This window comes from Schistocerca americana, chromosome 11, assembly GCF_021461395.2.
Source record: "Schistocerca americana isolate TAMUIC-IGC-003095 chromosome 11, iqSchAmer2.1, whole genome shotgun sequence".
NCBI classification, from domain to species: domain Eukaryota; kingdom Metazoa; phylum Arthropoda; class Insecta; order Orthoptera; family Acrididae; genus Schistocerca; species Schistocerca americana.
Window position 1 is genome coordinate 81,721,756 of NC_060129.1, and position 25,262 is coordinate 81,747,017.

The 25,262-nt window shown below is 42.6% G+C and overlaps 1 protein-coding gene across 1 annotated transcript in view; it reads left to right on the forward strand.

The window, feature by feature from the left end:
• The window catches only part of LOC124553637 (E3 ubiquitin-protein ligase MIB2), a 219,376-nt gene that overhangs the window by 173,727 nt on the left and 20,387 nt on the right, over window positions 1-25,262 (forward strand). Inside the window, exons 14-16 of the mRNA XM_047127508.1 lie at window positions 3,908-4,060; window positions 17,930-18,180; window positions 24,209-24,258. Coding sequence (XP_046983464.1) covers window positions 3,908-4,060; window positions 17,930-18,180; window positions 24,209-24,258 — 454 coding nt within the window. The remainder of the gene's footprint in view (window positions 1-3,907; window positions 4,061-17,929; window positions 18,181-24,208; window positions 24,259-25,262) is intronic.

The following is a 25,262-nucleotide window of genomic DNA, read 5'->3' on the forward strand; positions in this document are numbered from 1 at the left end:
CAGGATTCGAACCTGCAACCGTAGCGGTCACGCGGTTCCAGACTGAAGTGCCTAGAACCGCACGGCCACACCGGCCGGCTTCACACGGATCATTGGAGTGCAAATGAAAGCTCCGCCAATGCAGTGGCCTTTCATATTGTGTCTATGCAATACTACCACCATCTGTATTTGAGTATATCACTGTCCCATGACTGTTTGATATGTTATTTATAGGTTTACTTTTTATTTTCAGTCTTAAAAAATTATTTTTGATAGTGATAAACATAAGACAGTAGAACACTTATCACTTACATAAAAATCACAAATTACTATCTCCGAAAAATCAAACATACGAACCGACTTTCCGTGAAGTAGATATTCCATTGTAAACTTATAGCATTGCTGGAGCTGGAGCTATCAAAAATAACATTACAAGATCACACAAAGAAAAAGTAAATATATAAATAATATGATTGTATCGTAACAGAAATATAACTGACATACCTGCTCCGAGGCGTGATATGGTCCGTGTCGTATGTAATATATTGTGGCGAAAATGTTTTTGTGTTGTGAAGTTTGGGATGTGTATTTTTGCTTAACAAAAGAAAAACAATATATCACGTCGCAATACGGATACCCTCCAGCAAGTAAATAATATGTATCCTGTGTAATCTGGGATGCTGCTTCTTAATGATGTCATAAGCTCATCTTGATGTTGTTGCATCGCCACACGGGAATCGTGCAATGGTTAAAAAAAAAATCCCAATATTTCTTGTTCACAAAGAGTTTTATGTTGCACGCTACGTGTTTGGCAGCAAACTACGTGAATAAAATTGACTTAATACTGTCTCATGAGTGACGTAAGACTGACCTCAGACTGACCTGTGGTGGCGTACAAATCACCTCTATTTATACACTCCTGGAAATTGAAATAAGAACACCGTGAATTCATTGTCCCAGGAAGGGGAAACTTTATTGACACATTCCTGGGGTCAGATACATCACATGATCACACTGACAGAACCACAGGCACATAGACACAGGCAACAGAGCATGCACAATGTCGGCACTAGTACAGTGTATATCCACCTTTCGCAGCAATGCAGGCTGCTATTCTCCCATGGAGACGATCGTAGAGATGCTGGATGTAGTCCTGTGGAACGGCTTGCCATGCCATTTCCACCTGGCGCCTCAGTTGGACCAGCGTTCGTGCTGGACGTGCAGACCGCGTGAGACGACGCTTCATCCAGTCCCAAACATGCTCAATGGGGGACAGATCCGGAGATCTTGCTGGCCAGGGTAGTTGACTTACACCTTCTAGAGCACGTTGGGTGGCACAGGATACATGCGGACGTGCATTGTCCTGTTGGAACAGCAAGTTCCCTTGCCGGTCTAGGAATGGTAGAACGATGGGTTCGATGACGGTTTGGATGTACCGTGCACTATTCAGTGTCCTCTCGACGATCACCAGTGGTGTACAGCCAGTGTAGGAGATCGCTCCCCACACCATTATGCCGGGTGCTGGCCCTGTGTGCCTCGGTCGTATGCAGTCCTGATTGTGGCGCTCACCTGCACGGCGCCAAACACGCATACGACCATCATTGGCACCAAGGCAGAAGCGACTCTCATCGCTGAAGACGACACGTCTCCATTCATCCCTCCATTCACGCCTGTCGCGACACCACTGGAGGCAGGCTGCACGATGTTGGGGCGTGAGCGGAAGAGACGGCCTAACGGTGTGCGGGACCGTAGCCCAGCTTCATGGAGACGGTTGCGAATGGTCCTCGCCGATACCCCAGGAGCAACAGTGTCCCTAATTTGCTGGGAAGGGGCGGTGCGGTCCCCTATGGCACTGCGTAGGATCCTACGGTCTTGGCGTGCATCCGTGCGTCGCTGCGGTCCGGTCCCAGGTCGACGGGCACGTACACCTTCCGCCGGCCACTGGCGACAACATCGATGTACTGTGGAGACCTCACGCCCCACGTGTTGAGCAATTCGGCGGTACGTCCACCCGGCCTCCCGCGTGCCCACTATACGCCCTCGCTCAAAGTCCGTCAACTGCACATACGGTTCACGTCCACGCTGTCGCGGCATGCTACCAGTGTTAAAGACTGCGATGGAGCTCCGTATGCCACGGCAAACTGGCTGACACTGACGGCGGCGGTGCACAAATGCTGCGCAGCTAGCGCCATTCGACGGCCAACACCGCGGTTCCTGGTGTGTCCGCTGTGCCGTGCGTGTGATCATTGCTTGTACAGCCCTCTCGCAGTGTCCGGAGCAAGTATGGTGGGTCTGACACACCGGTGTCAATGTGTTCTTTTTTCCATTTCCAGGAGTGTATGATTTTAAACAATTACTGTCATTGTTACATATTAAATTTTTAGATGTATACAGTAAAATTTTTTACATACATCTTCCCAAATTACATACAAATCAAACAATGGAAAATCCAGGATGGAATCTAACAATACCAGTGAAGGAAAATTGCTACTCACCATATAGCGGAGATGCTGAGTCGCGATAGGCACAATAAAGATTCACACACTCGTAGCTTTTGGCCATTAAGGCCTTTCTCAGCAGTAGACACCCTAGCGCGCGCGCGCGCGCGCGCGCGCGCGCACACACACACACACACACACACACACACACACACACACACACACAAGCAAACGCAACTTGCACACACGTCTGCAGTCTCAGAGAGCTGAAACTACACTAGCCAAATTTACATGAAATAAAAGTGAATAATCTTGTACAAAGACAAGAAAGACTGTTTCTATTAAGACCATAAATTACATGTTTTATCATTACAACAATATATTTTGTTATTTTGCTTATATCATTTTACTTACTTAAAGAATGATCACACTATCATTTACAGGTGAACAGAGCTATTAGTTTTATTGAATGAAAGGCCTAGATTTAATTAATTAAATTTTGCACTGTAAAATTTTCCATTTCTGTATAGTCGTAATTACAGTTCTGTTAACTAACATCAATTAGAACATGAGCATATTTGGTGCTGACTGAAAAATCACCGTGTCATATTTCTATTAGAGTTACAATCAATTTTTTAGCTCGAAAACATAAAAAAGCTATCTTTTCACGACTAGAAATATCAGAACTTTAATCATTAATTACGCCATAGTTACAATAGCAAAATTATTCATAGCATGTGCCTGAAGTTTGTATAATGTGCAAGTGGTGATGGTACATGAGCTTTTAATCCAACATGTTTCCTTCATTCTACATTCTGGTGAGGCCCAACGTAAACAATGTCAAAACAATTATCAATTTGCTGCAAAATAAATAAATAAAGTTCGGTGTATTTGAACCCAGATAACCAGAAAAGACAAAATCAAAGCAGCAGTTTAAATTGGTGTAAATTAGTGATATTACACATATGCCCTCTTTGGAAGAGTAGGGATGAGGCTGGGAGAGGATACAGGTTTCCAAAAGAATTTTGGTGCTACACATACCAATTAAAATGTAAGCATTAGGTGACATACATATGCATAGACTAGCGCAGACGCGAGGAACAATATTATACCTATTGTCCCATCTTCACAGGTACACTAGATAATGACAAAATTCTGAAATGAGCTCATACTGTAAATTGTATCACTACAAGTAAGTAAATAAGTAATGCAACAAAAAAATTGTAGTTAAAATAAAATATGTCGAACTGTTTTTAGCTCTCTGCATATGGCGAATAAATATCTAAATTTTTGCTCTCTATTTTTGATATGTTCTGTATAGCATGTGGTCACACGATGTCACAATGTGTCAATTCTTAGTGTAACGTCTGTATATTACAGTAACGTAGTCACTTTTATTACACTGTCGGAGTCGCAGTCGTAGCGGAGGATCTGTCGAGAGTTTCGCTGTGACTCTCTCGGTAGCTGTGCATTTTCCGATGCGGTCGCAGGGCCACTGCTCGGTGGTGGAGCTGGTGGTGTCGACGGGCGGCGACGTCAACGCGGAGGACGAGGACGGCGACACGGGGCTGCACCTGGCACTGATGAAGCGCGCGTCCATCTGCACGCAGATCCACGAGCTGGAGGCGCCCGCCATCTACGGGGTGAGTCCGGCTGCCGAGCGTGAGTGGCCTGCACTGCCGGAGTCATTTGTTACCCCAGCACTGCTGCAGGCATACATCACAGATGTGGGTGTGTTGCACAACTTTCGAATGTGTTTTATCCTCGAGTGTGCCAAAAATCTCCACTGTAGGAACAAATATGGATTCGGCAGACAGTGATTGTGTGAAACCCAGCTTCACTGTTCGCATCTGGTGGGTGTTGTATTACCCAACTTCTTGACAGTGTCTAGTATAGTTCTGCACTGTTTCCTAATGAACAAGATACAAGTGTACAAAATATTGTACCAACTTTCTAATTGGTTTGACCACTTTCTAGAAGACAGAACCCGTCATGTCATCGTTACCGGAGACAAGTCTTCAGATCTAAAAGTAACTTCAGGCTGCAAGCAACTGTTACAGATCCATTATTTTTCACAGTATGTACAAGAGCTTTTCAGAATGAAACTTACATTTTAGAATAATAATAAAAAAACCAAATGGAGAAAAAAATTGTTACTTAAATTTGGAAGGCACATTGTTCAGCTATTTTTAGCAAGTTCGCAGGAGAGCTTCTGTAATGTTTGGAAGGTAGGAGACGAGGTACTGGCAGAAGTAAAGCTGTGAGGACGGGGCGTGAGTCGTGCTTGGGTAGCTCAGATGGTAGAGCACTTGCCCGCGAAAGGCAAAGGTGCCGAGTTCGAGTCTCGGTCGGGCACACAGTTTTAATCTGCCAGGAAGTTTCATATCAGTGCACACTCCTCTGCAGAATGAAAATCTCATTCTATTTTTAGCATTATCTTTGCACAAATTAAGACACTTATCACAATACCATTTTCTTATTCCATCATCATAGAATGTTGCTGCTTGAGACTTCAACCACATATTTCCACCTGTATGTAGTTCCTCGTCATTTTGTGTGAACTATGTTGTGAGCCAGGTCTTCGGGTGTGGAAAGAAGTTAAAGTCCTTTGGACTAAAGCCTAGACTGTTCAGTGAATGACTGAAATGCTCCCATCCGAAATTATCGGGGATCTGTCAAGTTTGAATGGCTGTGTGGGATCGTGCATTGTCACGAATGAAAAAATTCTCGGAATGCTACTTTCCTGGACACTTGCCCGACACTTGTTTTCCTATCGCACTTCTTAATTTTTTTAATGTTTCACTCGTTTGAGGAAATCTGCCAGAAACAATCTCCAGTAATCATTCTTGATGGCAATGTTTGCAAACATTTCCTCCGTTTTGTGACCCCACTCCATAGGCCGCTGTTTTGTCTCACAAGTTACGAACTGTACACAAGTCTCGTCCCTCATTACGACACAATCGAGAAGTGATTTTCCGTATTTGTCGTAGGCCTCGAGAACTGTCAGAGATGCTGCCCTGTGCTGCTTTGTGACGTTCTGTAAAGAGTTTCGTTACCCATCTCGCACAAACCTCGGTAGCATAGAAGTTGCATCACAACACAAAATAACAAAGTTCGTTAAAATTTAAGGAAACTGTTGTGAGAGCACCAAAATTGTGAAATGGCTGGTTTTTTTTGTGAATCTTTTCATTGATTTTCTCCACTGGTTCAGCATTGATAATGCTCAGCTGGCAACTTCATGCTTCCTTGTGGACATTAATGTGGCCATTGTTAAATATTGTGCACCATTGTCTCATTTCAGCTTCACTCATTACACTATTTTCATATGCCGTGCAAGGTTCCCAATAAATTTCAGTTTGTCTCCATTTCTTGGCGAACAAAAACCTAATCACCAATTGCAGCACACATTTTAAATGTTTACATTGAACAAATCCGAGGCAACACTCAATGTTTGAAGCCCCACAAGGCAGATACTGTTGTCTGTAAAGAAGTCACAGTGTTAGAAAATTGTAGCAAAATTCAGGACGACCTGCCGAGGATCGACACGGTGGAGAAGAAGGTTGACACTTGGTGCAGGAATTGGCAGTTGTCCCTCAACATAAAGAAATGTAATGTATTATGTGGACACTGTATCGTGTTAGCTTTAGGTGGGGAGTGTTCTCAACTGTAGTTGCGTAAGTTACCGGTAGTGGTCAGGTCTGAACTACCACTGCCAGCTGAAGCAAACATTTGCACTGTAGGCACCACCAAATGCATTGTGTACTCAATTTACTTTGTGTTGTGGATTGCTTATTTTCTTTTCTCATTCCAAAAGCAGGGAAGCAGTGGTTGGGAAGGGAGTGAGACAGGGTTGTAGCCTCTCCCCGATGTTATTCAATCTGTATATTGAGCAAGCAGTAAAGGAAACAAAAGAAAAATTCGTAGTAGGTATTAAAATCGATGGAGAAGAAATAAAAACTTTGAGGTTCGCCGATGACATTGTAATTCTGTCAGAGACGGCAAAGGACTTGGAAGAGCAGTTGAACGGAATGGATAGTGTCTTGAAAGGAGGATGTAAGATGAACATCAACAAAAGCAAAACAAGGATAATGGAATGTAGTCGAATTAAGTCGGGTGATGCTGAGGGAATTAGATTAGGAAATGAGACAGTTAAAGTAGTAAAGGAGTTTTGCTATTTGGGGAGCAAAATAACTGATGATGGTCGAAGTAGAGAGGATATAAAATGTAGACTGGCAATGCAATGACAAGGAAAGTGTTTCTGAAAGAAGAGAAATTTGTTGACATCGAATATAGATTCAAGTGTTAGGAAGTCATTTCTGAAAGTATTTGTATGGAATGTAGCCATGTATGGAAGTGAAACATGGACGATAAATAGTTTGGACAAGAAGAGAATAGAAGCTTTTGAAATGTGGTGCTACAGAAGAATGCTGATGATTAGATGGGTAGATTACATAACTAATGAGGAAGTATTGAATAGGATTGGAGAGAAGAGAAGTCTGTGGCACAACTTAACTAGAAGAAGGGATCGGTTGGTAGGACATGTTCTGAGGCATCAAGGGATCACCAATTTAGTACTGGAGGGCAGCGTGGAGGGTAAAAATCGTAGAGGGAGACCAAGAGATGAATACACTAAGCAGGTTCAGAAGTATGTAGGTTGCAGTAGGTACTGGAAGATGAAGAAGCTTGCACAGGATAGAGTAGTATGGAGAGCTGCATCAAACCAGTCTCAGGACTGAAGACCAACAACAACAACATTCCGAAATGAAAGAAGGGATTAATCCTGGTGCATGAAGGGATTCAAATGCTAATCTTACCACAAAAAAAAGGAATTGGCAATCCCTGTGATTGTTATGTCAGTTACGCTTTCATCAAGACACGGGACGCAGTTGTAGGATGGCAGCCCTTCAAACAGGAGGCGGGGCTTGTTCCCTCGCACAACTTGTCTCCATTCGGGCACTCATAGTTCTCGTTTATTTATGATTGCAACAGACTGCCACGATGTACTGTCCGCATAAAACTGTCTATAAATAGGCAGAAATCCCTCTTATTGTGTGATAACACGATTTCTGTCCACTCCACTGTCGGACAATGTCAGTCATCATAATTTTCAACTACGGCTCCAATCTCATACGATGTCAGACACGTTTCTGTTATTGTGGTTTCTGTTATTGTGGTTTCTGTCTGCTCCGTTATTGGAGCTCATTAGGCCCGTGGCAGCACTCGGTACAAAAATCTGGCAACTCAAAGCGTGTTGCATTCTTACATTTCTAGTACGATAATGGCTGGTAGAAAACATGTTAGTGATGTCGATATTGCCAGGTGGCTCCCCGAAGACATTATGGATGAAAGAGAATTTAGTGATGAAAGTAACTGGGAAGAAATTTCTGCTGTGTACAGTGGTATAAATTCCAGTGAATCAGAATCTACTGACGGAGTGGAAAGCGACGGAGAGAGAAAACCTGTAGCGAAAACCTGGAAAGTTTATTGCGACGGTGACAGTGATCTCGTGAAGTTTCCTTTGTCTGTCACGCGATGAGATATCACCATTTCTCCCGGTGTTCGATCAAAATCCGAACTCGAATATTTCCAGCTCTTATTAGTGAAATTGTGTCTGCTACAGAGATGTATGTTGAAGGAAAGATACAGAAAGTCACTCCACGTGCAAAACACAAAACACTCAATGTGGTACTCGTGGAGGGATGTTTCGTAAGAGGAATTGAAGGCTTTTCTTGGTGTAATATTGAACATGGCCTTCAATTTACAGGCAAAATTAATTGACTACCTTACAGAAGACTGGCTAGAATGAACTACATTTTCCAATATTTTTTTCTCGTCTGTATTTTTATTTTATTTTTATTTTTTTTATTTTATTTATTTATTTTTGAATGCTGTATTTAGTTCTAACTGTCACAGTTCAGGGATGTCAATGTATGAGTTCGAGTAAGGTGAAGAATTTTAGTGAGTATTGACATTGAGTGCAAAGAACTTTTATGTACCAAAAAAATGTGGTTATAGATGAGCGCGCAGTGGATTCAAAGGAGGAATTCAGTTAAAGTGCTACAACCCAGAGAAGCCTGTGATGTGGAGTTTGACGTTTCTGCCTGTGTAATTCAGGAAATGGTTATGGTTTTTCTCACATCCCATATTGTGGATAGACCACTATGGAAAGTCTAATTTGCCCTGATTCACCTTCTGCAGTCTGAATAGTGGTTCATGTGACAGAGGAATTTCTAGCTTGTGCAGGTGGTTCAGGCTATCATTCATTTACTGACAGGTTCTGTACGAGCCCTCGACTTGCTCAGGAACTGCTCAAAATGAAATTTCATCTAACAGGTACAGTTATGCCTTCTAGGAAAGATTTTCCATGCAATTTGAAGAAGACAAAACTTGATGGACGTGAGTTATGTGGCTATCAAAGTGAGATGAAAATCATGTGTCTTTCATTCCATGCCAAGAGATCAGTGACTGTTTGAGTAAACTCTTTGGTCCTCAAATCCAACTAATCACTGGTTACAGGAACAAAGAGCCTGTGTGGTTCCTGAAACCCACTGTTATTTGGGAATACACGTTTATGGGAGGAGTGTACAGGGCTGATCAGTAATGCAGATGCTATGGTTTTACAAGACTGTCCCACAAGTTGTGGAAAAAAATTATTCTTGTGGCTGATTGAATCTGCTGCAGTGATTGAATCTGCTGCAGTGAACAGTTATATTCTTCACTCGAAAGACAAAAATGAATGTGGAGAACAACTGAAGACTCACTTTTCGCATTTTATAGTGCAAAAGTATGAAAAAAATCAGCTAAGGATTGCATGCTTTGCAGAAAACACAAGGAGAAATGGGGATGAAAGGACTCAATTTTCTACTCCAAAACATACAAGCAGAAGCTGCAACTTCACCCAGGTGAATGTTTTGACAAGTTTTATACAGCGAAAAATTATAAACAGCAATAAACAAATGCAAATGTAGTTTCAAAAACTAGTGTGAAAGAAAGTAAATTTGTCAAGTGCCCTTGTGTTAATTTAATCTTTTTAAAACGCTGGTGCAATAACCTGTAATCCCTTACATACTTACCATCGGAAAATAACTGCTTATTAAACACAAACTCCTTAGTGCAAAACTTTAGAATTTTCCAAATCTATTAAAAACTATGGTAAAAATTCAGAGAATTAACTATAAAATTTGAGTTTTTTCTAAACAATAAGTTTAAAATGTAACAGCTCATTCTTTTTTCATAAATTAAATAAATTCTAGAGTTTCATACACCTGTAAGTACAGTTTGTAGGCCGTGCAAAATTCATCTAAGAATCTCTCTCACATATGAAATGGTGTGCCTATAGCAACAAATGCAGCCAATAGTAAGTGGAAAAAAATGATGAAATTTCACATGTAAAAAAAACATTATTTGTCATGTTTTTGAACTGCCACTGCTATGAGTGTGAATCCTGAATCCTTACTAGTTAGTCATGCTGACAAAGTTTTATGGATTTATTTGTAAAGGTATAGACAGTGGAAATTAAAATGTCTTGTAGTGCCTCTCCTGCTCCAAGTCAGCCCGTTTGATATCCAACCCCCCCCCCAATAATGTTTTGCACCACTTACATCTCTATGAATGTGAGCAGGCCTGGGTTGAAGGGCAGCAGGGAATTAAGAAAGTCAGCCTTATGAAAGCAAAAGATAACTTTACTCTGAAGTAATAACAACACAATAACCAAAGTAAAGGCAGTTCATTCAAAATTGCACATCTGTCGTAACTAAAATTTGGTGTCTGGTTACATTCAGTACTGCACTAGTCCACACCACTACAGACTAGGACCCTCCTCGGTGTGCCATCTGCGAGGTGGTGGAGATGTCACTGCACGAGCGTGTCCTGCTTATCGGCGGCAGCCCTCCTGAGGTAACAGAGTGTGAGGTGACTTCCCGTGATGACACTCTGCCAATTTCGGTCGGTCCCGGCTGTGCTCTGTCGCATTCGTGTCTGCGGGTATCGCAGGCTGTGGCATATTGTTAACTCCCTTCCCCGGCCGACTGTGTTCGAGAGGCGGGAAGGCTGCGTTTCTGCACTGTCGAATGAAAAGACAAACCTGTCGACTGTGTGGCTCGAATGACAGTTTAAAGGATCCCGTCCTGACACTCCGTAGCCCTCAAATTAACCTCAATAGTGTCCTGTCCGAAGTGTGACTGATCACGTACGCACCGAACCTGCGGGACAACGAGCCTGAGACACACTTTAGTACACGGGCACTTCCACACTCGTCTACGGTGATGGTCGGATGTCTGACAAATCCTGACCCTGTCGATGAAGAGAAACTGTGTTCCGTTGCTCACCTCCTCCCACCACAGTGCTGACGGGTTTGTGTTTTTGTTTTTAAGAGACACCGCCTGTCTGAGGAGACGATTACGTTCTACCTGTCTCGACACAGCCTTTCCTCTCGCTTCCAAAAAGGTAACACGCAGTTCTGCCACAGGGTCCTCAGAGTACCTGTGAACCGTAATTCGCCGGTAGTGGTCGTCGGTGGTTATTGTCATCTGCGGGTGACTGTTACAAAGCGTATCTACAATTTTGTGTGTCACGATAACAGTCGGATGACGATACTGTGGTGTACCTCACTTTTCCAGGCAACTTACTGTGCTGAAGACCCTTCTTACCATAAATTGACAGTGTGTGCACGATTTATTCACCAGTTTACCATTTGAGGTGTGTCAACAAACTGAACAGTGTATGCAAATTGCCCTGTCCCTCTCACGATCGGAGTGCTCTAGTCGTCTACTGAAATGCACTGAGAATCCAGGTTTCATCCTATCTCCGTTTTACGGTTGGCTTTACACTATCTGGTCAGAAGTATCTAGACAGCTATTTGTGAACAACGATATCGGGTAGGTCTACCCTTTACCTTTGTGAAGGCTCGAACTCTGCTAGGACACTTTCGGTGAGGTGTACGAATGTCTGTGGAGGAACGGCTGCCAATTCTTCCTCGAGAGCTGAAATTGGAGGAGATAGTGATGTGGATACTGTGATCTGGAGCGAAGTCGGTGTCCGACTAGTTCCGAAAGTGTCCCGTCGGATTCGGGTCAGGACTTTCGAGCGTGCCTATCCGTTTCGGGCTTGTCATTGTCCGCAAATGGTCACCTTACAGACGCCACTTTCCGATAGCGTACATTCTTGTCTCGATATACACTACTGGCCATTAAAATTGCTACACCATGAAGAAATGCAGATGGTAAACGGGTATTCATTGGACAAACATATTATACTAGAACTGACATGTGATTACATTTTCACGCAGTTGGGGTGCATAGATCCTGAGAAATCAGTACCCAGAACAACCACCTCTGGTCTCGGCCTCAATACGCCTGGGCATTGAGTCAAACAGAGCTTGGATGGCGTGTACAGGTACAGCTGCCCATGCAGCTTCAACATGATACCACACTTCATCAGGAGTAGCGACAGGTGTATTGTGACGAGCCAGTTGCTCGGTCACCATTGACCAGACGTTTTCAATTGGTGAGATATCTGGAGAATGTGCTGGCCAGGGCAGCAGTCCAACATTGTATCCGGAAAGGCCTGTACAGGACCTGCAGGATGCGGTCGTCCATTGTCCTGCTGAAATGTAGGGTTTCGCAGGGATCAAATGAAGGATAGAGCCACGGGTTGTAACACATATGAAATGTAACGTCCACTGTTCAGAGTGCCGTCAATGCGAACAATAGGTGACTGAGACGTATAACCTATGGCACCCCATACCATCACGCCGGGTGATAAGCCAGTATGGCCATCACGAATACACGCTTCCAATGTGCGTTCACTGCAATGTCGCCAAACACGGAAGCGACCATCGTGATGCTATAAACAGAACCTGGACTCATCCGAAAAAATGACGTTTTGCCATTCGTGCACCCAGGTTCGTCGTCGAGTACACCATCGCAGGCACTCCTGTCTTTGATGCAGTGTCAAGGGTAACCACAGCCACGGTCTCCAAGCTGATAGTCTGTGCTGCTGCCAACGTTGTCAAACTGTTCGTGCAGATGGTTGTTGTCTTATAAACGTCCCCATCTGTTGACTCGGGGATTGAGACGTGGCTACACGATTGGTTACAGCAATGCGGATAAGATGCCTGTCATCTCGACTGCTAGTGATTCGAGGCCGTTGGGATCCAGCACGGCGTTCCGTATTACCCTCCTGAATCCACAGATTCCATATTCTGCTGACAGTCATTGGATCTTGACCAACTCGAGCAGCAATGTCGCTATACGATAAACTTCAATCGCAATAGGCTACAATCCGACCTTTATCAAAGTCGGAAATGTGATGTTATGCGTTTCTCCTCCTTACACGAGGCATCACAACAACGTTTCACCAGCCAACGCCGGTAAACTGCTGTTTGTGTATGAGAAATCGGTTGGAAACTTTCCTCATGTCAGCATGTTGTAGGCGTCGCCACCGGCGCCAACCTTGTGTGAATGCTCTGAAAAGCTAATCATTTGCATATCACAGCATCTTCTTCCTGTCGGTTAAATTTCACGTCTGTGGCACGTCATCTTCGTGGTGTAGCAATTTTAATGGCCACTAGTGTAATTGGTCATTGTCTCCAAACTGTTCCACTGCCGTGTGCTGTATATAATGGTGTAAAGTGTGTTCTTATCCTTCCAAAATTCCTATTTTCTTGAGCACAGTAGGGGCACCATATCCTACCCACGGAAAACACCTGCATACCGAACACCATCTTCTCAGTATTTCTCTATTGGCACTACTGATAATAGCAGATAATGTTCTCCAGGCGTTCACCAAACACAAACCCTTCCATCGCATTGCCGCAGGGTACAGTGTGGTTCATCACTCCGAACCACTCGTCCAGTCATCTGTTGTCCAGCGGCGCCACTGGGTACTTCACCTAGCTGTCACTACAGCGGTGTGTGGCGTACGAGGGGCTGGTCGCCCACTGTACACCTCTTTTTAACTCCCTACACACAATCATCGTATTAGCTGGACTGCCGGTGGCACCTCGGAACTCGAAATCGATTCCTTCCACTGATTTTGTTCAATTTTTACTATCGCTTTCTGCAATGCTCTGACAGTCCTTGCCCTTCGGAATGTGAGGTCTGCCCGGTTTCAGTTTCAGCTGCCGTCAATCCTTCACCTTTCCACTCCGCAGTGTCCCTGGCGGATTTGTAAGTTGAGTGACATCCGATGGCTAGTCTGTGTTCAGAGTCACTGAACTCTCCTAATTGACCCATTCTCCTGTTACTGCTTCTCTACTGACGATGCAATACCCCTCGCCTCTTCCTATGCCAGTGGGTCTGCCTGTCGTAACATCCAGTGCTCGATTCTGCATCGCGTAGGGATGTCCAGATAGTCTCCTTGTAGATTAATGCACTTGGTCCAACGATGTTCCAGTGCCTTGATCCCATCTTGAAAATGAGTTTCCTCCAGGCCTGCAAAATAGTTGTCAACTCCGGCTATCAATTCTTCATTTGAAGTGAATCTTCATCCACCAAGAAAAATTTTCAGTTTTGGGAAGAGATGGAATTCTGATGGAGCCATATTAGGTGAATAAGATGGGTGTGGGAAAAATTCATACCTTTGTTCATGTAAAATTGCCGCGATGACAGCATGCGTGCAGGCACCCATTATCTTGATGGAAGATGACTTCTTTTGTTGCAGTTTGTCCAGGAGGTTAGCTTAGTATTCTACAGTAATTGTTTGCTCAGTGAGAAGATAACAGAATCCCCTTTGCATCCCAGAACACTGATGCCATGACCTTTCCTGCCAAAGGAATTGCCTCTGCTTTCTTTGGTGGCGGAGAATCAGTGTGTTTCCCCTGCTTTGACTGTTGTTTTGTCTCTGGGGTATAGTTGTGCACCTTAGTTTCATCTGTGGTAGCAAACCGGTACAAAAAAATCTTGTTTGTTTTTCCTAAAACAGGCCAAACATTGTTCCGATATGTCCATTCTCGCGCGTTTTTGATTCAGCGCCAAGAGTCGTGGCACACATCTTGCAAATATTTTATTCATTTCTAAGTCTACAGTTAAGATGTGGAATGTCCTTTCAGATGACATCTGGCAAGCGTGAGCAATTTCACGCACTTTCAATCGGCGATGCTCCGTGACTGTTTTGTGCACTTTTGCAATGATTTCTGGAGTAGTGACACAGCTCGGCCGACCACTGCGGGGATCATCGTCTAATCTCTCGCAACCAAATTTGAATTCATTTGACCACTTGGAAACAGTTGAATAGGAAGGAGCAGAGTCCCCCAGTATATTCTGGAAATTGGCACGAATGTCCTTTGCTTTCATATCTTTCTGTACGAAGTACTTAATCACTGCTCAACTCTCAATCCCCACCTCCATCTTCGCAAATTGCTACGTGGGAACAACAACAGAGCAACATCACCGCCACAGCTCTCTTCCGAGAGCACTGATGTGGCACGTGTTTACAGGCAACAGTCCAGTGAATATCACTCTTTGCGCTAGTGCCGACCTCTCGTGGTGATTCCGAGAACTTTTCAAACCACCCTTGTATATCGTAATGATGTGGAATGAGTCTTTTTACATTATATTGCAAATTAATTTGTAAAAATTTCTACATGCTGAACATTAACAAAAATACAGGTGTGAGTTAGTAATTTGTGCCCTTCACATTTTACACATTACAATAATAGCTGGAGTTGTCAAGGAGAAACTTCTTCAGCTTTTCAAAATGTGTTTTACTGGCTATCAGACATTCTGTATCATTCGGCAAGTGATCAAAAATTCTAGTTGCGGCACTGTGCACCCCTTTTTGTGCTGAAGATAACCTTAAGGTTGAGTAATGAATGTCATTGTTTCTTGTTATTGTAATTACGTACATTATTGTTCCTTTTGAGCAGCAGTAGATTATGAGTGGATAAGTCTAGTGTGAAGCTGTGGTGAAAATTCCAGATGTCTGGATGGTGATTGTGGGGAGCACCATATATTATTCCTACACCGTGTTTTTGAGCAGTGAAGATGTTTTCCTTAAATATGAGTTACCCCATTCTTTGTGACAACATTGAGTGAACATATGTCAAATTACTTATTTTCCCCATCCCCATGGTTTACAATGGTTGTAAGTGCAAATGTAGATGAACTAAGTTATTTTCGGAGTTCCAAAATGTGCCTTTTCCAGATTAATTTCTCATTAATATGGACACCAAAAATGTTTGAAGTACCTACCTATTTATTATTTCCTCACCACATGTTAGGCTCACAATTTGTGTAGTACTCCTAGATGTGCAGAATACATTCTGTTTTTAAAACTGAGAGCGAGACTGTTCGCAGAAAACCAGTTGACACCACTGTTAAGAACTTCGTTTAGCGTATCTTCTGTTGCTGCAAGTATTCTGGTACTGGTTAGAATACTAGTGTCATGCATAAAAAGAACTAATTCTGCTTGTTGTACCGGGTGATCAAAAAGTCAGTATAAATTTGAAAACTTAATAAACCACAGAATAATGTAGATGGAGAGGTAAAAAATGACACACATGCTTAGAATGACATGGGGTTTTACTACAACAAAAAAAAAAAACAAAGTTCACAAAATGTCCAACAGATGGTGCTGGACAGCAAAAGTCAGTAACTGGTACCGTGACTGGTGAGAGGTACGCCGATATGTTACAGAATCACCTCATCCCCAGCCTGGCAAACACCTGCTGGAACGAATGATGTTTATGGAGGATGGCGCTCCACCCCATATTGATAGCGCGTGAAAGATCTATTGTGCACGTCGTTTGGTGACGATCGTGTGCTCAGCCGCCACTTTCGTCACACTTGGCCTCCCAGGTCCCCAGACCTCAGTCCGTGCGATTATTGGCTTTGGGGTTACCTGAAGTCGCAAGTGTATCGTGATCGACCTACATCTCTAGGGATGCCGAAAGACAACATCCGACGCCAATGCCTCATCGTAACTGCGGAAATGCTTTACAGTGCTGTTCACAACATTATTCCTTGACTACAGCTATTGTTGAGGAACGATGGTGGACATATTGAGCATTTCCTGTAAAGAACATCATCTTTGCTTTGTCTTACTTTGTTATGCTAATTATTGCTTTTGTGATCAGGTGAAGCGCCATCTGTCGACATTTTTTGAACTTTTGTATCTTTTGATTGTGATAAAACCCCGTGTCATTCCAAGCGTGTGTGTCAATTTGTACCTCTCTATCTACATTATTCCGTGATTTATTCAGTTTTCAAATTTATACTGACTCTTTAAACACCCGGTATGTTAGATGGAAGATCGTTGACATATACACGGAACATTAGTGGGCCTAAGATTGAGCCTTGGGGAACCACATATATGATTTCTTGCCAATCTGAGTAATATTCCTGTGCTACAGTTGTGTATTTACCAAGTACAACTTTCTGCATTCTTTTGGTTAGATACGACAGTATCCATCTCTAGAACCTCAATTTACCTGGGAGGATAGTGTACTAACAAGGGAACCTCCCCATCGCACTCCCCTGAGATTTAGTTATAAGTTGGCACACTGGATAGGCCTCGAAAAACTGAACACAGATCAATCAAGAAAACAGGAAGAAGTTGTGTGGAACTATGAAAAAATAAGCAAAATATACAAACTGAGTAGTCCATGTGCAGGATAGGCAGCATCAAGGAGCGTCTGAGCTCAGGAGCGCCGTGGTCCCGTGGTTAGCGTGAGCAGCTGCAGAACGAGCGGTCCTTGCTTCAAGTCTTCCCTCGAGTGAAAAGTTTACTTTCTTTATTTTCGCAAAGTTATGATCTCTCCGTTCGTTCATTGGCGTCTCTGTTCACTGTAATAAGTTTAGTGTTTGTGTTTTGCGACTGCACCGCAAAACTGTGAGATTAGTAGACGAAAGGACGTGTCTCAGCAATGGGAACCACAAACATTTCATCGCAAGGTCATAGGTCAACCAATTCCTCCACCGGAAAACACGTCTGATATATTCTATACGGCTTGAGCGTCACGTGACAGGAATATGTTGTCGACCCGATTCTTCTACCTTGCCCGATTTAGGTTTTCTTGTGGATGTGATAATCACTCCCAAAAAAGTGAAAACATAAGAGTTTGTCACATAAACTGCAACAAATGAATTGTCTGAAAATAAAGAAAATAAAATTTTTACTCGAGGGAAGACTCGAACCGAGGACCTTCCATTACGCAGCTACTCACACTAACCACGGGACCACGACACTGCCGAGTTTGTACCATCCTCGATGCCACCTATCTTGCGCACGAACTACTCAGTTTGTATATTTTGCTTGTTTTTTTCATACAATTTCTTCCTGTTTTCTCTGTTGATCTGTGTTCGGTTTTTCGAGGCCTATCCACTGTGCCAACTTATAACTAAATCTGAGGGGGGTGCGATGGGGAGGTTCCCTTGTAAGCAATTTACTATCGTCTTAAGATTACGTTCCCGCTCTAAAAAGGTAGACTGTGCGAGTTACGAGGACAGTGCAAAATGTATTTGGAGCCGTTTACCCGGTGGCAGTAGGTGACGGAACGGGTGTGTGTCGGGCAGATCTACACGCAGCTGATGCAGGCGCAGCGGGTGGAGGAGGAGAGCCCGGTGGCGCTGGCCATCGCGTGCTACCTGGTGCAGGAGGGCTGCAGCCTGACCAAGAGGAACCACCGCGGCAAGAGCCCGCTCGACCTGGTCGCCGGCAGCCCGCACCTCGCCGACCTGCTCCAGGCGTACAACCTGCAGGGGCAGCCGCCGCCGCCGCTGCCCGTCCCGGCCGCCACTGCTGCCACCGCCAGGTGTGTCACGCTGTCTGCAGGCTCTGGGCACTCTCCACGTCCTCGTCCGGTACAACACTGCCGGCTCCTACTAAATTAGCCGTACACCGATAACTTTACTCCTGTGAAACGATACTTACCATATTTACTCGAATCTAAGCTGCACTTTTTTTCCGTTTTTTGTAATCCAAAAAACCGCCTGCGGCTTAGAATAGAGTGCAAAGTAAGCGGAAGTTTTGAAAAATGTTGGTAGGTGCCTCCACAACTAAGTCCTGCCGTCGAATATATGTAGTGCTACACAGACATGCTTTGCAGGCACAAAGATAAATACTGGCGCCACCTCAATTGTGTCTCATGTTACAATGGACCAACTTTGTTTCTATTTGGAGGGGCGGTCTAAAACTTTTCTCTCCCCTTGAATTTTGAGTCTCAAATTTCAGGTGCAGCTTAGATTTGGGAAAATTTTTTTCCTTGATTTGGAGTCTCATTTTTCAGGTGCGGTTTAGATTTGAGTGCGGCTTAGATTCAAGTAAATACGGTATTTATTGTTATCGTGTGTATAATGGTTAAAGTATCGGACTATTTCCAATTCTTCAAAGATTTTTATTTAAAGGAAGCAGCAGCACAAAAAATGCCAATGGGGCTGAGGTTGTATTAGTAATCCAATAAACTGTATAGGGTGTTTCAAAAAGGACTTTGTAACTTTGAAAATTCATATAAATTATTCGTAGTAACTACAGACGTGATTGTAGTGTCAATTCATAAGGAAATAAGAGTTTTTTCTCACGTAGTTCACTAGTGCCGAATCGTACTGTAAGAAGCGCTAGCAGCAATTCCATTAAAGATGGCTGCCTTCACTGGACCCGAGTGTGCCAACTGTGCGTTTTGGTTTGAAGAATCGATGTCGGCGACAACAGTTCAGTGTAATTTCTGTACCGAGTACCCTAAAGATCCTCCTAAATCCTCCTAATAGGCCTACAGTTTATGAGTGGCATAAGTGTTGTATAGGATCAGGGTGCTCAGTAAGACATGGGAAATCGTCAGGTCGTCCGAGCACATCTGAAGATGTCATCAAGCGAGTGAGACAATGTTTTGTCAACAGCCCTAAGAAATCGCCCCTGCGTGCATCTCGTGCACTGCAAATCCCACATAAGACTGTTCGGCATGTGGGGAGAAACTGTTTGCATTTCAAACTGTACAGATTGACTATTGTACAAGCAATAAAAGACGCTGATAAAATTGCTTGAAAGAACTTCTGTATGAATATGTTAAATTGATTACTTGAGGATGACTATTTCTTGGACAAAATCATCCGTTCTGATGACTTTTCACTTAAGTGGCAAGGTTAACACGTGTAACTGTAGGATTTGGGGCAGTGAAAATCCACATCAAACATTGCAACATGTTTGTGATAGCCCTAAACTGACCGTTTTTTGTACATTGAGTGAGAACAAAGTGCATGCCCCTTTTTCTTCCGTGAGAGAATCATTAACAGGATAGTGTACCTGGATATGTTACAACAATTTTTGATACCGCAGATCAGTGAGGATGACCAAGAATGAAATGTTTACTTCATCCAAGATGGTGGACTACCCTACTACTAGGCCAGCAACTGGGATTTTCTCAGTGACAGCTTTCCAGGTCAATGAATTGGCCTTGATGCACCAGTTGCTTGGCCCCCACATTCCCCAGACCTGACACCACTCGATTTTCGTTTTCTTAATAGGGTTTCAGCAAGGATATCATGTTTGTACCTCGTGTGCCAGCTTCTCTACCTGAACGTAGAGCAAGAATTTACACTGCCACTGAGCAAGTTACACCTGCAGTGATACAGCGAATTTGGGAAGAAATTGACTTCCGATGGGATGTGTGCAGGATAAAATCTTTAGTTTAAGGTAAAAAAACTTGATGTGTTTCCCTACAAAATAACACTGAACCCAGCTCTGTATCTTCTTTCAACAAATTTATATAAATTTTTTAAGTTGAAAGTCCTTTTTCAAACACCCTGTAATTACATAAAAGGAAACAGTCGCTAGCCTCGTAAGGCAAAGTTGTATCGAGTACTAGAACATTTCGTAAGCAACGTTAACTATTTAGATTGCCTTTACTTGATACAAAAATTATGTTTGTAAGTAAGATACCAAGAAGTAACGTAGTTTATCAAACAATGTAACACTAGTTTGGCATGAACAACACATTGGGAATATTAACTGTTTTTGCACAAACTGTCTCTTGTGACACTTACTGTCTATACATTAACACTTACTATATGTACATTAACACTGCCTATCTGTACATTAAAGCGGGAAGCTAATGATTATCGTAGATAAATAATTACTAATGCTGCAGCAATATTAACTTGGACTAGATGTTCTTTTATCAGCTTAATTATTGGTAAATACTGTCCTTCAAAAGGCTGTCAGGTAATTACATCCTCTATTCCTATTATTATTTTTATACTTAGAGAACATTCACTTCCTTACATTATTTAGCTCCTTATATTATTTACTGGGCTCTAGTATTGTTTCAGTAGTTGTAGCCAATTGCTTATTATAGCATGCAAATTTTAGAGAGCTGGTAAGTGCATGTCGTTAATGCTGTAATTGTAATATGAAAATTAAATTTGGCTTAACAATTAGCGTGGGGACCCAGAAACTAATCTACCAGTAGACTCAGATCAAGGTTGAACATTTTATTCACAACACAACATGAGAAACCCTATTAACTACATACAAATGAAATTGTAAACACTGTTACTTCCAAACTTGCAAAATAAGTAATCCTCGTGCTGACCCTTTAAAGTCTGCTAGCCAGTAACTATTATGGATCATCACAATTTTTACTGGAAATCATAATAGTGTACTGAGATTTCAGTAAGTATAGTCTTTAAGTCCCTTTATGAAAAATACGTGGAGTACTTCAAAACTTAGGCTCACTGAATAATTATGAAATTTACTTCTCCACAGAGTTCCTTAACTGTAGTGAACGTTTACTGAAGTGACTTTTCATCTCGATAAAATACGTTACTCGGAAATATCATAGTGCTTGGAATAGGGCCCTGTCTAGGATAAAATATGGGTTCTCAGCACAAAGTTTACAGAACACAAACTTATTATTGAAAAGGAAATTGCATAACTGGTCCACGCAGCTACACAGTACTCAACTGATAATTCGATATTGAGGTGATGACTGAGTCAATCTGCTGCTCCTATCCGTGGTTCTTCCTGTGTAACAATCTCTGAAAATGTTCTTCTTAGCATCAAATTTTCATAGTAGAGAGCTAGCCAAAAGTGTGCCATGAATAATAAGCAAATTACTTCCACATCTGAGGTTATGTTATGTAATCTTACTAGGCTTCTTGCCTTGTTCAGTTCACAAGATGCAAACTCTTTGTCTGCTAGCCACTGACTAACTCTTTATCACAAATGAGCCATGCAGTTTGACTGCCAAATCCCCCTTTTCTATTCTTGCCAAGCCAGTTTCCTTGCAGAGAGAGACTTTCCCCATGTTTCACGTGATTGCAAACCTACATTCCCTATGCATTACAAGTAAAGTTTTAACATTTCCATTCTTTTACATAACATTACTTTTAAAATTACATCCGTAGATTAATTACGTTGACACAAATTGACGTAAATAATGAATAAATTTTTTTCATAGATGTTACATCAAGAGCTTGGTGATACGGAAGTCACAGTAAGTAAAAACAGAGAAAGAAGTTAGAAGGTAATATAAACTATAGTGGTTACAACAGCCGTTCGCCTGTAATCTTCCCGTGTCTTGTAAATCACTCGGTTCCTACAGTTATATTGACATAAATACTCTGTAAGCCAAGCAAGTTGTATAGGTTAAATACCATCTTTTGCAACTGTAATGACAGTCTTAATGAGACCAAACACATTTCACTTTACTCTGAAGCATCTACAGTGGTCACTGTAACAATGATTTTTTTCTCTTAAAATTTTGTTTGCTAGGATCGTGAACAGTTCACATGCAGGTACTTTACTTATTACTGTAAATATTTTTAATTTTTATTGTTTTTCACGTTTTTTTACGTTGTTCTTCGTGTTTTTCCACATGTATGTGTTAGATTTTAGCCCACAGCACTTTCACTGCACTAAGTATATTCACGTTTGTGTGTTGTGAGGAACTACTGTCATCTCACCATTTGACTGCAAATGACGATTCTTAATCTATACGCCTTATACATTTGCAACTGTGGAAAAAAGAGGCCGAAAAACAAAGAAGACAATGTAGATGTTGTGAGCCATTGAAAAGTGCAGAGCAGAGAGTTCTTCACACAACAATAGTGACTCTGTCATCACCTCCATCTCAGATTATCAGTTGAGTACTGTGTAATTACATGAACCAGTTATGCAGTTTCCTTTTTAATAATAAATTTGTGTTCTGTAAGCTTTGTATTTAGCACCTATATTTTATCCTTAGTAGTTTACCTAGATAGGGTCCTATCCAAAGTGCTACGATATTTCCAAATATCCTATTTTACTGAGCTGTAAAGACATTTCAGTAAACTTTCACTACAGTTAAGAAACTTTGTGGAGAGTAAATTTCATAATTATTCAGTGAGCATAAGTTATGAACTACTCCACGTATTTTACATAAAAGGACTTAAAGACTGTTCTTACTGAAATCTCAGTACAGTATTATGATTGCCTGTAAAACTTGTGATGATTCATAATAATTACTGGCTAGCAGACTGGCTGTTCCATTCCTGTACTGAGTAAGAGAAAATGACCTTCTGTATTCCTAATCTCGTCTCTTTCTCATGATTCCTGTATGAAATGTACTGTTTTGGCAACATAATAGTCACACTGTCTTCTTCGATCACAGGTCCACGAAAAAGTTTCACGAGTACTAAATCGTCTTACTTCCGAGGGTTCCCGTTTTAAGTCTCCTGAGCATTTCTATTACACTTACGTATGTGCTATAAACACCTGTTACGATCATAGCAGCACACCTCTGAATTCGTTCCGTGTCTGCTGTCTCGTCTACTCGACAATGGCACCAAACACTGGAGCAGTACTCCAGAATTGGTCACACTAGCAACTTGCACATAATTTCTCTTACAGGTGCATTGTATTTTCCAACAAATTTAAGTCTTTCCTACTACTGATTTTATGTCACTGTCCCATGTTATGTCTCTTTATAACATGACTTGTGCTAGAAGTGTGAGAGACCCATACCAAAAGAGACTAACAGTGGATATTGAATGCATACAAAGTAGCGTGCCACAGTCGTCTTGCTCTATATTACTACCTCTGTAAGATGCTTACCCTAAAATCGTAGCAAAACTTTCATTGACAAAGGTATCAGAACAGTTTTCTCTTGTAACCTTTGACATGCTTATTTCTGAACCATGGACCCGTGCCTCAAATTGATATGTTCATCTGTCTTCATCATCCTTAAAAGTTTGTAACACATCTACAACCTCTATAAGTGTGTAACGTGAATTGTGAAACAGCGCAAAGATGTCATTGCAGAATTATCTTTGGGCTTAATTTAAAATCTAGACAATATTCTCCTTTTCTACCCTTACATACCATTAATCTGACGATACCCGTACCGGGCGAGGTGGTGCATTCGTTAACACACTGGACACGCATTCTGGAGGACGGCTGTTCGGACCGGCGTCCAGACGTCCCGATTTAGGTTTTGCGCGATTTCCCTAGATTGCTTCAGGCAAATGCTGGGACGGTTCTTTCGAAAGGGCACAGCCGGCTTCCTTCCCTGATCTGACGGGAGCGACGATCTCACCGTTGGTCCCCTCCGGCAAATCGACCGACCGGCCGGTGATTCCTTTTTGGCCAAATTGAGAAAATGTTTCTTCGTACATCCTGTGGCATGCGATGTAAGTACTTTCAAAAGGGTGATAATTGTATGTCACACAGTCTACTCTGTGTGACTTTCCATTCTCTAAATTTTAGTGTTGTTAAAACGTACCAATTTCGAAATGTGTACGTTTAGCATCAAGTTTCAAACAAACACTGTAGGAGACTCTGTTTTGTCACAGCCCCAACGGCACAGCAGGAATGAGCGGCAGTGGTAGCAGTAGCAGCAGCAGTAGTAGTAGCAGTAGCAGCAACAGCAGCAGTGGCGGCCACGCCCACCGCGGCACTGCGGCTGCGAGGCAGGCCGACAGCAGTGTGCAGCCGCAGCCGCAGCCGACGGGTGCCGAACGGGCTGACGACGCGGCGGCCCGCGGCACTCGGCCCACGCAGAACTGCACGGCCACTGGCTCCACCGGGGCGGGGACAGTCGTGGACCAGGTCGGTATATACTGACTATGTGCCATTTTATTTGTCTATTAGCACAGAAATGCTCGCGGAAGAAAGTACCGTCGTAGAGCGTAGAGGGTATTGAACAAAATTTGTGATTCGATTCACTCTCTGCAGCAAAACAACTGCACAGTAGGTTATAACAGAGCATAAGGCTACAGATGAAGAGAGATATTATATTAAACTTCCGGGCAGATTTAAACAATTCAGGGCCCACCCACAAAGCCTTTTACCACCACATCCTTCCCCACTTCCTGAATTTCATAGCACTACCCCTGCATGCTGTGTCCTACTACCACTCTTGGAAAAAAGGATATATTTTGGAGAAATGGCTTAACCACACCCTAAAAAACTGCTTCCAGAATGAAATTCCCTCTGCTGCAGAGTATGTCCCAAGAGTTTGAAAGGTATGAGAGATGTACTGGCTATAGGAGGGTATAGTGATTCTCTTTCTTAACATCCCCCCGCCTCCCACCCCACTCCCTCCTTCAGATTGCAGGTTCCTTGACCATTCTTAAAATCACTTGACTTGGAAATTTTTAACTAAAATTTTTTTTCATTGTTGTGACACAAAATACATTCCAGTTACTTTTTGCTGATACGTTGGTGTGCTCAAATGTAATGCCTCCGAATTGTTTACCGTATTTACTCGAGTCTAAGCCGCACCTGAAAAATGAGACTCGAAATCAAAGAAAATAATTTTCCCGAATCTAAGCCGCACCTGAAATTTGAGACTCGAAATTCAAGGGGAGGGAAAAGTTTATGGCCACACCTCCAAATCGAAACAAAGTTGGTCCATTGTAATATGAGACACAATTT